Source organism: Anas platyrhynchos, chromosome Z (assembly GCF_047663525.1).
Source record: "Anas platyrhynchos isolate ZD024472 breed Pekin duck chromosome Z, IASCAAS_PekinDuck_T2T, whole genome shotgun sequence".
In the NCBI taxonomy this organism is placed as follows: Eukaryota; Metazoa; Chordata; class Aves; order Anseriformes; family Anatidae; genus Anas; species Anas platyrhynchos.
Genome location: NC_092621.1, coordinates 68,675,736 through 68,689,624, shown reverse-complemented (window position 1 = coordinate 68,689,624; position 13,889 = coordinate 68,675,736). Strand labels below are relative to the sequence as shown.

The 13,889-nt window shown below is 37.1% G+C and overlaps 1 protein-coding gene across 3 annotated transcripts in view; it reads left to right on the top strand.

Annotated features, from left to right (window-relative positions):
- The window catches only part of LVRN (laeverin), a 42,017-nt gene extending 28,317 nt beyond the window's left edge, over positions 1–13,700 (top strand). Inside the window, exons 14-20 of one of the 3 annotated variants that reach the window (XM_038171064.2) lie at positions 1,011–1,164; positions 1,989–2,083; positions 2,779–2,886; positions 7,006–7,176; positions 9,216–9,356; positions 11,869–11,944; positions 13,464–13,700. In XM_038171064.2, the coding sequence (XP_038026992.2) occupies positions 1,011–1,164; positions 1,989–2,083; positions 2,779–2,886; positions 7,006–7,176; positions 9,216–9,356; positions 11,869–11,944; positions 13,464–13,610 (892 nt within the window). In that variant the 3' untranslated portion in view covers positions 13,611–13,700. Of the gene's footprint in view, positions 1–1,010; positions 1,165–1,988; positions 2,084–2,778; positions 2,887–7,005; positions 7,177–9,215; positions 9,357–11,868; positions 11,945–13,463 lie in introns of those variants that run through there. The other 2 variants (XM_038171065.2, XM_038171068.2) reach the window with 2 other exon arrangements.
- Positions 13,701–13,889: the final 189 nt, after the last annotated feature.

Here is a 13,889-nt window from a genome sequence, read left to right as displayed (position 1 = left end):
TACTGTGGGGAGCCAAAGACATACAGTCCTGTGTCTTAGTCGTACCAGAAATGCCCAAAGCCTCAGGCACCTATGATGCGGGATGTCACCTAGGGAGGAGGTGGCCAAAGCACACTGCCACCTTTTGAAGTCTATGGAGGTGGATCTGGGAGCAGGAAGTCAAAATTACCTTTTTTCCTCTTGTAAAAGTGTCCTTTCTCATAAGAGAGCTCAAGCCTGGCACATAATAAGGAAAGTAACCGTGAAGTATTGAGCTATCATCCTGTATAGGCATGCTAGAAGTGTTTCTGTTCTGGTGAATTGGGGCTTGAATTGTTTTATTTTATTTTATTATTTTATTTTATTTTATTTTATTTTATTTTATTTTATTTTATTTTATTTTATTTTATTTTATTTTATTTTATTTTATTTTATTTTATTTTATTTTATTTTATTTTATTTTATTTTATTTATTTTATTTTTTTCTCTGGGAAAGAATGGAATGTGGGAAAGAATGTACCTTCATGCTAAGGTACAGAAATGCCATGCTCAAATTGCTAATCCCTGGGATAGTGTGCATGTGATTTAAACTGATTGACTTTTATAATTATGTTTATTCCATTAAAGAACCTGTACTGCAAATCTGTTGTCTAGCAGTAAAAAGATAAATGTATTAAAAGTGGAAACAGTGTTTTTTTCCTGCATTTTTTATCTAGTGAGAATGACATGTGCTGTAAATGTGCTTAGAAATAATTCTGCAGACACAGCCACAACTCAGTCTGCATGTGGCTGTACTTACTGCCATGATTGCCCCATTACTTGGATAGTGGCATTGTACTCTGCAATAAATGGGTGGAGAGTTAAGCTCTTAAATGATGAACCACTGTTTTACTTTTATTTTAATTTTCCAGTGTCTTCTCCAGTTCACCCCCCACCCTGTATCATCAGTTTATAAATAAACAGATATTCATGATAGATAATTAATGTGAATAAGTATGCTCAAATATAAGTGTTTTTTAATCTTCAAATAGGTTTGGATATATTCAGATTGAGACAGCACTTGAACTAACAAAGTACCTTGCCAGAGAAGATGAACTCTTCATATGGAATGTGGTATTGCTAAATCTAGTGCCCGAGAATTTGGAAAGTACTTTGAAAAACTATGAAGTATATCCACTTTTAAAGGTATCACATTTTTTGTAAGCAAAGATACTAGCCCATTTAAATAAAACAGACTAAATTGAGTGCTTTATAAATTCTCATGAAAGTAACGAGTATGATGGGTCATAGTTCTTATAATTCCCTTTGCATGACTTTGCCAACTTCTTCTTTAAATATGAGGTTCTTATTTGTACATACTAGTAAATGATGAACATCACTACATTATGAATAACTCTTACCATAAAACAGAAATATGTTTACATTCTTAATATTAACGTTGATCTTAGGGTTTTGTTTTGTATTGTTTTTGTAAAACTGAGGATCAGGAAAATCTACATGGAAAATACGAACTGGCTTGGGAAACTAAACGAGATGATTCTTTCCCGTATTTGTTACATGAGATAGTATTTTCTTATTTATTTATTTGACTGCTATTTGACTGCACATTTGTGTTAAGTGTAATACCACAACAGTGATTCTCTTAAGTACTTAAAGTATAGGCATGTTTAAAATATGTGAGAAGAATATTTTTCTTTTGAGAACTTCTCTCTTTTTTTTCTTTTTTTTTTTTTTTTCTTTCTGTCTTATTCTTTGAGAATAAGCATTTATTTTCTTTGTACTGAGATCAAAGATGTTAGTGATGTGAAATAGTAACTTCCCACTTTGAATAGTACAAGTGTGTTGAATTCTATATAGATTATTTTATATACTTCACTTTAATGTGCTATATTGTCAAGAAATTAATAGTGGTAAATTTTTAGGATAAATCTGAGTAAGTAGAGACAAACACAGTATAACAAAAACATGCATCTACATGAAAATAATTTTTCTTTCCCTTCTTTTAAAAGAAATACCTTTTAAAGAGAATGTTGCCAATATACCATTATTATGCAGGTTTTATTCGTCAAAATGTTGATGCTTTGGAACATGACTATTTTGCAAAGTAAGTATTCCATTTTTCTCAAAAGTTTGGACTGACATGATTGGATCTGATACACTGTAGTTCACTTTTATAAATTTAAATAGAAGATAGAGAAAAATGGTCTAATTTGAATGCAACTGAATTGTTATTCTTACTGTCCTTATGTGTGTGTTACTTATGATGATACTTCTAATGAAAATGCAGTATCAGGGTTGCTTGGGATATTTTTAGTGTATTTAGTGAGCATAAAAATGATACCTTAATGATCTGAATGGTAGCTCTTGTTTATTGGAGAACAGGTGTAACATGCTGCTGCTATTTGGGGAAATTCCTGTAGCAATGAACTTCAGATGTGATTTATGGATCAATCACTAGAGCTTCAAATAGTGCTTTTTGCATTGCAATTGAAAGCCACAGTCTTGACTGTCAGAATGATTGAGACTAGGTGCAACTAGAGCAACAGATGTATGAAGCATACAGAAACCTAATAAAAATAAGAGTACATGAGTAGCCTCACTAATATCCATGACTACTGGTGTCAGGAATCCATTATTAGCAATTTATTTTTTTTATTTTTTATTAAACTTCAAATAGCTTTAGTAGAAGTTCTCCTGGGTTAACAGCGTAATGTTCAATAACTGTGGTCAAGCACAGTCTGAGTACTCCAAATGTGGAATGCCTATCTTTTATTCTTGCTGTTTTGGCTTCCCTTCAAGAGTGTATTTGGAAAAACTTTTTGCAACAGCATGCTGGCTGGGCCTCCAAGACTGTTTGGACCTGTCATATGAACTGTATACTAAGTGGATGGACAACCCTCAGTACAAGTAAGAATAATAATGTGCTCTTAGAGGTGTGCATGTGTAAGTGAGGTGGGAAGTTAGTGGGCTATTACATGGGGCAGGCAGAATGAGAAAGGCTCCTATACACTGCTTGTTCTCCACATACCTACAGAATTTGAAAAAAAACAAACAGAAAATCACCTCAAGACAAGAAAATGAACATAAAACCTCACCACTTCCCCAAATCCCAACTTTATATTGATTTCATAATTACTGCTTTTTGCATACAATTTACAGACCATAGTCTGTTCAGCCACATAAGAGATCAAGCACAGATTAGGGCTTAAATCCCATACTGTCCAATCCCTTTTCCACAGTACAACCTTGGGGGCATCACATATACTGACTCAATTTCTAGGCTTCTCTAAGTAGTAGAGAGTGAAGCTGTGTTTGTATGATATGGGTTCATATCCATATCATTTGATGGGTGAACCCATCACATCATTTTGCATGTTCTCTATTTGCATGAACTGGGAGGGGCTGTCAGCTCTTGTGCTGATACTGGAGCTTAGTGGTTAGGTTTCTGCTTTGTGAGAATGGAGTCTGGGCTCTACCAGGATCAGACCTTCTGTATTAGAGTACTGCATTGTTAAAAAATATTACAATGTATTGAAATTCTGATTCTCTTTTCCTTCCTTTTTCTTTTGATTTTTTTTTTTCTATGCATTAATCATATAGTATTGGCACTGGTGAGTGAATATTTAAAGTTTATTTCTTCTTTTTATTTGTTATATTGGTAAAAGGTTAATGTTTTGGTTGTTAGTCCTGCCTCTGTTGATAGGTGTGACTGGCTAATTTAACTGAACTTGTACTTGTATTTTTTATTAGCATTTAGTGACCATTCTCATTAAAAAAAAAAAAAAAAAAAAAAAGTGCTTTGGAGATGAAGCAAAAAGTTGAAATGGGATAAACACATTCTGATATGTTCCAGAAAGAATATTTGTACTATCCCACACTAATAGCAAGAATACTATTCTGAGCTCTGAGACTATTGTCAAAATAGTCACCCATTTTCCCCTGTTAAGAATACTCAGAATTATTTTTTGCTGATGGAATTCTATATACCTTATCTGAGTTCAAGAGCTGACAAGTCTAAGAAATATTAGCTGACCTGGTTTTGAATTACATGGAGAAAATTAATTTTGCTATCTTTTTTTTTTTTTTTTTTAGAACTGAGATAAGTTCAAAGAGACTTCACAGCATTGAACTTAGCATGGTTAAAATGTGGGGAAATAATGCAATTATGCATTTTATTAAGTGAAAGAAATCGCGCTTCAAGGAAAAAAATCATATGAGATAGGAAACTTCTTAGGTTTCAAATGACAGATTGCAGTTCCTGTTCAGTTAAAGAGGAAGCTCTTCATATGCTGGATAGTAGGGGAATAGGGCACAGTACACTTTTGTCTCATACTTCACAGAAAAGGTCCCTTTATGTTACTTTATGCTATGCTCGTGTGTTCTCCATTCTGAGAGCAAAAGTCCTAAAAGTCAGTAGTGCTTCTCCTTTTCACATAAGGTAATTAGCTTTTAGCTGAACATTTCCAAAGGGTTCCTGGCTTTGCAGAACTTAAATGGACTATACATGGTACATTTTTGTGGGTGGGTGTGGGTGTGGTTAAGTAGGTAGGTAATAGGCCAAGAGCCATGATTCCCATCCAGTTTCTTGGTTTAGCTCATTTTTTTGCTTATAGGATTGAGGTAGACCTATCTAAAGTAGTGTTGTAAAGCAGTGTTCTCTGTTGTGTTGTATAATGCTGTTGCACTCAAAGGTTATGAAACCACAATGCCACCTCTGCAGAAGCTCCAGGAAAATGGCTTCACTTAATGCACCTTCTTTCCAGAAGTTTTTTGCATCTTCCCCAAGAAATACAAATGAGAGAATCCTGGCCAGTAATCTCAAACCACACACCTATTCTCAGAAAAAAAGAAAAAAAAAAAAAAAAGCCAAGATTAATAAACCCCATCCCTCAGCAAACATAACCTCAAACTCCAAATTTCCCTTGTGCCACAATGGGCTTCCTCTGTAAGCTATACAACGTAAGTGACTTCAGGGCCATCTTAGTTGTCACCAACCAGTAGACCAGTGTCCCATAGTGTGCTGCCTGTACAGCCTGCCTTGAATAGCCAACATCAGAGCTGCAACCGAAAGATATACAAAGCTTATCTATTTTATGTTCACTCTCAATGGCTTTACACTCAATAACCAATGTATTCTTCAAACTAATACAATAGCTGCAGATATCAGAATAGTGGTATTTTAGCCAAGGCAGTTTTTCGTTAAGCATCTTGAAAATAATAGGTTAGCTAACCATATACCCTGTTATCACACATCAACCTACTGTGGCCTCTTTCTGAAAGATTATGAAATGGTTATTAAAAAAATTGCTAGACCCTGCAACTCAAATAAGATCCAGAAGAATTCCTCACAAAAACATCCCTTATCTTAACGTAACCACTCGGTTCCAGCAAGTATCAATGTTAGCAGCAAATTCCCTATGCTCCAGCACATATCCAGATAAAACATTCCAACGCTTTCTGTTATGCCAGTAAAATCACCCACTCCCAGCAGGGCTATCAAAATCCCTGCAGTTTGCATTTTCACTTCTCAACAAGCGATGCCTATCATCCAGAACACCCGTCTCTCTCCCTACGAAGTTTATAAATCATTTGTGTGTGCATTTTCCTCTGAATATTGCTGTCATATAGCCTTTCCTCTGACTAATATTGTCTCTGCTTATGCTGGTATTGACTCCGTTTTCTCTATGACTGCCTAGTGAAATTCAGAGGATTTTTTTTTTCTTAAATCATATATAAATTTGAATTTTCTGTTTCTGGTTTTGTGCCTGAAGAATGGCTTGTGTGACAAGAAACTTCTTTTCTTTTCCAAGTCTAACTCCTGATGCAATGGAAAATAGTTTTATAGCTCTACTTACCACCTTGGTCTTATCTAATGCTATGCAGATTAATGATATGCTATTGGGAGGTTAAAAGTTTGGTTTGTAGCAGTGAGACACATTCTGCTACAGGGAATTAGTTAAAAATAGCATTAAAGTGTTTTCAGATAGCTTGCAATAGCAGAGTAGTAGACATGTTGCTAATACTGGAAAGGGTTGACGTGTTGTAGTGTTAGTGACATGTCATTACCACAAGAGAAATTTTCTATTCAGCCTTTACACCTGAGGAGCAGTGTTACGCTCAAAATGCTTGCATTTAGTTTATTTTATGAACAACATTGCCATGTTGAGGATTGTCCCCTGAAGTCTGAGTAATGGGAAGGTGCTTGTTGCATGGAGAATTGTCCCTTCTGTTTCCATTTGTGCTGCCCATGGCTCTTCTTCCTGGATGCACACACTGAAGACACTTTCAAAAGGCTTGTCTGGGATGATTCTTACAGAGTCATAGAAGTACATAATCATTTAAGCTGGAAAATACCCTTAAGATCATCAAGTCCAGCCATCATCTAATACTAAGAAGTCCATAAATAAATCATCTCCCTAAGCTCCAAATACACAAGTCTCTTAAATAACCCCAGAGATGGAGACTCCATCACCTCCCTGGGCAGCCTGTTCCAACCACCCTTTCTGTGAAAAAATTCTTCCTGACACGTAATCTCAACCTTTCCTAGTGCAACTTGAGGCCATTTCCTCATGTTCTATCACACCTTAGAAAAGAGACCAACGCCTTCCTCGCTGCAACCTCCTTTCAGACATCTGTAGGGAGAGATGAGGTCTCTTCTCAACCTTCTTTTTCTCCAGACTATACAACCCCAGTTACATGCAGCTGTAGCCTCTTTAATGGTGTGATCGATACACTAGCTAGGATGTGCAGTAGTGGCATTGGCACGGTCTGTACAGAAACTGACTTGACCCAATTGCTTAACATGAAAAGTTCTTGTTTTTCCTTTAAACTGCATGCATTTTGTTAATATTTAAATCATGGATAAAGCAATCAAATTTAACAGTTTTATTTAGATTGCTCATTTATATTTCTCTTATTGTGCATCTTTTAACTGTAAATAAACTTTTTTTTTTTTTTGTTATGTATCAATTGCTTGTTTTGACTTTATAACAATACAGTACCTTTTAACCATATTTTGCTTTGCAGAATTCCCTTTCTAATTAGGAGAACGGTCAGTTGCTATGGTGTTGCACTGGGAAGTGATAAAGAATGGAATTTTGCATGGGAAATGTATAACCATACCGACTCCACAAAGGAAGACAAAGACATCCTCCTCTCTGCCATGAGCTGTGCCAAAGAGTCATGGTTACTTCACAGGTGACCTTGATCAAAGCATATCTTTGTGGGTAGAAATCACACAAAAACAAATACTGCACCGTACGAACCTGGCAGAGGTTTGCCTGCTGCAGAGCCATGTGTCTAATACAAAACAGTGTCAGAATCTTAAGAGTTTTCTAACAGAGAAAATATGATAAACAGTGCATACACAAATGGTCATTCTGCTGGTAAAACATCCTAGATGCCATTAGTGACTGAGAAAAGGACTTCCCAAGCTGGTAACTAGCGTGCCATGTCTAACACTACCAATGGATGTGTCAATATACCTAAATCTCCTTTTGAGCTAAAAGTATGTCTTCAGGTGCTACAGCAGATTGTGACAACACGTTCCATAATATTGCTTGCAGTATGCACCTTTTGTATATATTGTATATATCTTTTGGTTTACTTGTATCTCTTGTCATTTTGGTTTGCTTTCGCTGCCCTTGCTCTCTGGACTGTAAGAAACAGTATTTATAATTTGCCGTGAAATTTTTCCCCACCATTTAAGATTTTATATTTTTCCCATAATGCTTCTCCCCTGATAATTTTATTTTCAAGCTGAAGTTTCAAAGCCTGTTCAGCCTTTGCATGGAAGCCAAATTATTCATCACTAGGTGAAGGATGAAAATTATAGTAGACTAGGTAGTACACTGTTCACTACTAAGTGTAGACTGCCACAGGGAAATAATTTATTTAAATTTCCAGTTTGGAATACTGTATTTATTATCTTTCAGTGACATCCATGTGAAATGTTTTTATTTAATAAAAAGGTGTTGAAGCTAAGTTCTCTAATATATTGTGTCCACATTGCCTGAGGAATATCTCACAGGACAGAAGTTTGCCTGTGATGATGGCCTAAAGAATGATTATCCAAGCATTGGCATAACACAGTGGGGCTAAAGCTCTCTGAAAGTAGTAGAGGTGTTTCTGCTGCCAACCACCTGCCCCTGTGATGGTGGTCATTTGAGAAGGCAGAACAGACGTGGCTGAGAAGATAGCCAGATGAATAGGGAAGACATATCTGAGTGGAACTATGCTATTTTCCAACTAACCAATTGTCATTCGGAGGCTTTGTCAATGGCACAGACTAGCAGTAGTCCCTTGACAATCTGTAAAATATGCTGTGCTTTAAACAGAAAGAAAACACCATTTCAAGAAGTTGCAATGACCTCCTTTCTCCCTGTGCTGTAGTAGTTGACAGAGCAATCTATATTTCTAAATGCCACGCTGAATGACTTTTGGGTTGAGGAGTGTTCAGCTGGGCTTTTCCTGGTCCTCGTTACAAATTTTCCATTTTGTTAAGCATACTGGTGGCATACAAATTGGAGAAACCCAGCTCATCTCCTCTACCAGTAGTTTTCCATACTCTTTGAAAAGACTTTTTTTTTTTCTTTTTTTTTTTTCTTTTTTTTTTTCTTTTTTAAACAATGAAAACCCACTGAAAGCAGGAGACTGTGAAGTAATGCTTTTATGCAATAAAAGGAAGAGTTATTTACTTTTCCAAGATGCTCTGTCACCCACTACCATTGACATCAGTGGCAGGTAGTTAAATATTTCTGAAGTCATGGCTTAATCTGCCTGAGGGTATCTTAGATGCCTTATTACTGCAGCCAGTCCCATCTGCACAACAGTGTATGTCACTGCTACCTCATTTTCTAGGCTCCGTCTGTTTGGAGATTTCTCCAGAAACTTGGGAGCAGTTTCTCCTTCCACAGGGTTGTCTGGTGGGAATCATTTTCTGTATTCTTTCCGTAATATATACAAAAAAAAAAAAAAAAAAAAAAAAGCATATATATACACTGGTTGTGCTACACCCTCATTTTACTGAGAAATGGACAGCCAGTGTGCAAGACCAGGGAATTTTACCAACATAAGGACAAAGCACAAGCTGAATACATGGCTCAGAGTGGCTCAAGTTTGATATAACTGTCCACATTCTGGTATTTGGGAAGACAAGAATTGTTCTGAACTGGTGCATATTTCCAGGTTATGACCGTTGAACAGCAACTGATAGTTATTAACTTCTTTTCTAACAGATACTTGCAATACGGACTCAGTGATACATTATTTTCTTCCAACTGTACATCAATCATCATTTCATATGTGGTGACTAAGGACATTGGACACCGAATAGCCTGGGATTTTGTTACAGAAAATTGGCCCCTTTTAAATGAAAGGTATGGTAAGCAACCAGCTTTAGTTTCTCTTTATTTTTCTTTTTTACTCCTTCCTTCATCTTGCTGTTTGAGTTGTAAAATCCAGGTACAGATTTTCCTTTCAGAGATTACTTTTTTTTGGTAATGATTGATACAATTCCTTATGTACACAGACCAAGGTTTTCAGATCATCAGGTCTTAATGTCAAAGAAGAACTCAGCGTCAGATACAGAATGCTTTAAAATGAGCCTGTTTGTGACTGTCTCAGTGCTTTTAAGTGTAAACATTTCTAGAAAATCTGACACTTACTTACCTACTTAAATGGAAAGCTTTCCCAGTTCTGAGACAGTAGAAGATAAAAATCCATCCCTCAGAGTACACTTAAAATGTGCTTTGTAGCAACTGGTAAAGGGAACAAGTAAGCAAGATATAAGTGAAAGTATGACTTAGTATCTGTATGACTAGCTGCTATGAAATCTATAATTCTCTGCTTCTTGCTATCCAGGCAGCATTTCACATTGAACAGAACAAACTTTCAAAACAGGAATATCCTTGTGCTTTTACTGGTTTGGAAGAACAGGAGAGTGCATGGCTAAAGTACAGTGATGGCTCTGTCATAGGTCCTTTGGATGCTAGATGTTAGGATGCCAAGAGACCATGGACAGAGTCTGATGGATTTTATTGTAATTATATGCATTGTCTACCAATATAATTAAGCTTGAGAGGAATATAAGCAGTATAAGCATAAGCAAAAAGAAAAGAGATAAGCCACTTGCTGTGTAGGCAAAGCACAGTATCATTAATGAATACTCTTACCTGCTGATAGGCAACAGTTAGTTGTTGAACTCTCATGTCCTCCATCATGACACTGGACATCTCGATCAGCCAGTGAGAGCTACCCCAAGTTGGGGCACTTTATTTATGGGATCAAGACTTAGTGGCACTTGCATGATTGACAGGATGACATGAGTTATATCTTTCACATACAGGGCTGAGAACAAAGCTAGGCATGTTTTGGGTAGCTAGTGATCCGTAAATCTGATAGCCTTTTGATGTCCCCAAGGAGAACATTGTTTAGACTATCACGTGATTGCTCACAGGTCCCTTTGTAAAAGCTGGCTATGCAAACACGTTATACAAGTGTTCCCACTGACCCATGCTCTATCTGTGGTCAGGAGCGTCTCGCACTGTACACTGGCCCTGTAGACAAATGGTTTCAGGAGCAGTAAAAGGACAAAAGTGGTGGTGGAAAGCTAAAAGCCAAGAAAATGAGTAAGAGTTTTGAAAATGAACAGACCTGATGGAACAGGATTAGTCTCAATGCTAGGAACATAGCATTGGGCTTCACGGATGAAACCATCATTGACTTGACTTTTGTATGTGTTTTTATTCAGGCTGCTTGTAATATAGTGTGAAGCAATATAGGCTTCCTGTGGGCAACTGGAGAATCTTTCTAGTTTATCTTTTCCACTGCATATATAAAAAGGTGAATTTCTTGGTACACATTCAACCAGACAGTTCCACAATCAGGAGAAAAATGCATAGTGTAAAAAATATATAAATAAATAATTAAAAAAGCATGCCCCCATGTACTCTAGAAATGGGTTTACCCACTAGCATTTCATAAGCACGGGTGTAAAATGCAAAAGTAAGATTGTAACCTCTTTTCCAAAGACAGCCCCCTCTCTTTTATTTAGAGATGGTGGATTGGAACATACAGGTTTACAAGGGCTTCATGGACCAATAATACTATTAATCATTGTCTTAAGTCCTAACCCATCTCCAGTCTACCTGCATTGATGCAGGTGAATTGCTCACGAGCTTGAGCTATCTACAAATACCTTTAATACCTGCTAGAAGACTCCCTCTCTCCTTGCAATTCTAAAAGACAAACAGCTGTGACATCCGTCTATTCCTGCTATCTTTGGTGGCACAGGAGTCCCTCAGGACTCATTTGTGGCAACAAATCTAAGACCAGCCATCTGGGAGCACTGAAATTGTAGCTGTATTGCTAGCTCTAGTAAAGGCAAGTTGTAGCAGGTTGGTGTCACATCAGCTCATAGAGCTTTTAGCTGTTCCATACTGCTGAGAAATATGCTGAGAAACTGACATGTCATTTTCAAACAGAAAGAACACTGTGGATGTTAGCTTCATACACTATTCTCAAGACATGAACAGAAACACCAAGCTGTTAGAATTGTTGCTGCACAGACTTTCTAGATGGTTTTGTCTGTATGGGCTCACAAAGGTTATCTTTTTTAAGCCAAAAAACCTACCTTACCAGAGTAGAAATACCAGATCTTAAAGGGAAATGAAAATGAAGGATAATTGGTGTTTCATCTTGTTCAAATGTCTAAATTGAACTTCAATGGTACTGCTTTAAAAGGGGGGAGGGAGTATAAAACTGCAAATTTTAGCTTAGTTGGTATTTTCAACATGATAAAAAACAAATAGTAGGAGTATTTTCAAGTGAGATGAAGTTTAGTGTTTTTGCAAACATGCTCATGGAAGGACCTTTGTCTCAACTTTACAGGTATGGGAAGGAATTATTGCATGATGTATTAAAAGTCATGGGAAGATTTGTCAATACAGATGTACAGATCCAAGAGGTAAATGAGAAAAGCAATTAGCTCCAACTTTATCATCAGTATGCAAATACAGCTTTTTAACGCTCATTTCTTAAAGACATTCAGGGCATGTATTGTATAATGTTGTGTTGAAATGCTGAGAAAAATAATACCTCCTCATGAGAAATAAATGTATCAACATGCACCCACAGCTCTGAGTCTTTGCTTGCAGTTATTCACCATGGCATTAAAATGAGCTTTTGCACAGGGATGGATGTTGTCCGGCTCTGTGTGGTTGCAACACATGAAGTTGCCTGCCCATGTGCTGAACAGATAGCCTGAACATGTGTGAAATAGTTCTTTCCCTTTGTTTGCGTGGCAGCTCAGATGAGCCAGTGAACAACAGATTCTCACTGAGCTGATCTATGTTTGTAAAAAGGGGATAGGTGGGGCTTGGGATACCTGTTGGTGGGTAGAAATCTGTGTAATATGGTTGTAGCTTCTCTTTGGGTTATTTCCTACAATAAGACCTCCACATATTAGTGTCTGTGATGAATGGATAACCATCACTCATTGTTGCATCTCTTTGTCTCATTCTTTCCTCTCCAGTCCATCTGCCTAGACTCTTTCCCAAGGTACTCTTTATTTTTCCTGAAGAATTCAATTTTTGTGCTGTCTGCATGTGATCAGCACACCTGTGTCAGCCCTGAACTGCAGTTCAGGAAGCACATTTTTTTCTGTAATGACAGATTCTCACGAATAATGTGCTTTTTCAGCCATTGATTGATGCATGCATATATACAGAAAGTAACTGAGAATTGATGGCTAATTAGAAGAACAATTCAGTCAGTTCTTAAAATAAAAGAAATCTCTCCTAAACATGCATGAACTAAAAGATTTTTGTCTTTTGTACCTCAGGGAAAAGTTAACTACCTGTGATGACAAAAATAATAGTCCAGTGTCACCCTTTCAGTTAACTTTCAGGTTTGGAATAGAGACCCAGTAAATATCATCAAAGTTGCCTCATTTTCACCTTTAAAATCTGCCTGTAAAGATAACCTTCTCCATAATGTCTATAGGCAACTTAACAGAAGTCAGGCTGCTGGCATGTTAGGTTGTCATCTGTGATGCAGAGAGATGCATTTCTCTCATTGCACATTGCCCCCTTCCTCTCTTCCTCCCTTCCCCCCCCATCTCACTCCCCCATCCGTGTAAATTTCTTTGCTATTCTTAAGTCCTGACTTGTCTTCTGCTCTTCAGATCGATGGGAGAGACTTCTTGCACTGTGATTGTAGACAAAACAGCACAAGAGGATTCTGCTCCCCAGCTAGTTGTAGACACCAGTGGTAGTGAAGCTGGCTGCATCTGGAAAGACCTTTAAAGGGATGGCAAAAAGGCACACTCCTGGTGTGCAAGGAGCACCTAGTGTAATCAGTACCCTTGCCTCATCCACTACTCTCTACAGTCGTTCCCTGTTCTATGTCTAAAGGGTCTGTCAGATACGTGGTTGTTTGTTTCAAGTGCAATTACATGGACTAACCTCACATGTTTATTTATTCAGTTGCAGGTTTTCTATAATACTACATTGGAAGAAGATGAGAGAGTGACTGCTACTCTACTACTGGAGTTTGCAAAAGTTGAAAATGTGGAAAGGAGACAGCTTCTAACTAAAGTTGCTGACTGGTTACATAAAAATGTAGATGATTGACTTGGGAAAGCAATTTCCAGTATATTTTAGTGTGTGATTCACTAGCATTTTGGTATTCATTTTAAGATGTAATTAAAGATAAAGCACATTTTTATGAGTCCTGTGGTTGTCTTCCCAACTGGAAAGCTGGGCTAAACCAATTCACAAAGAAAAGAAAGATTCTGATTTCAGATCAGAAATAAGATATATATTTTCATATTGTATCTAAATTAATTCCTTACTGGGATGAGTTGTTTGTAGGGATGTGTTGCTAATAATAACCTAATACACAGATACAGC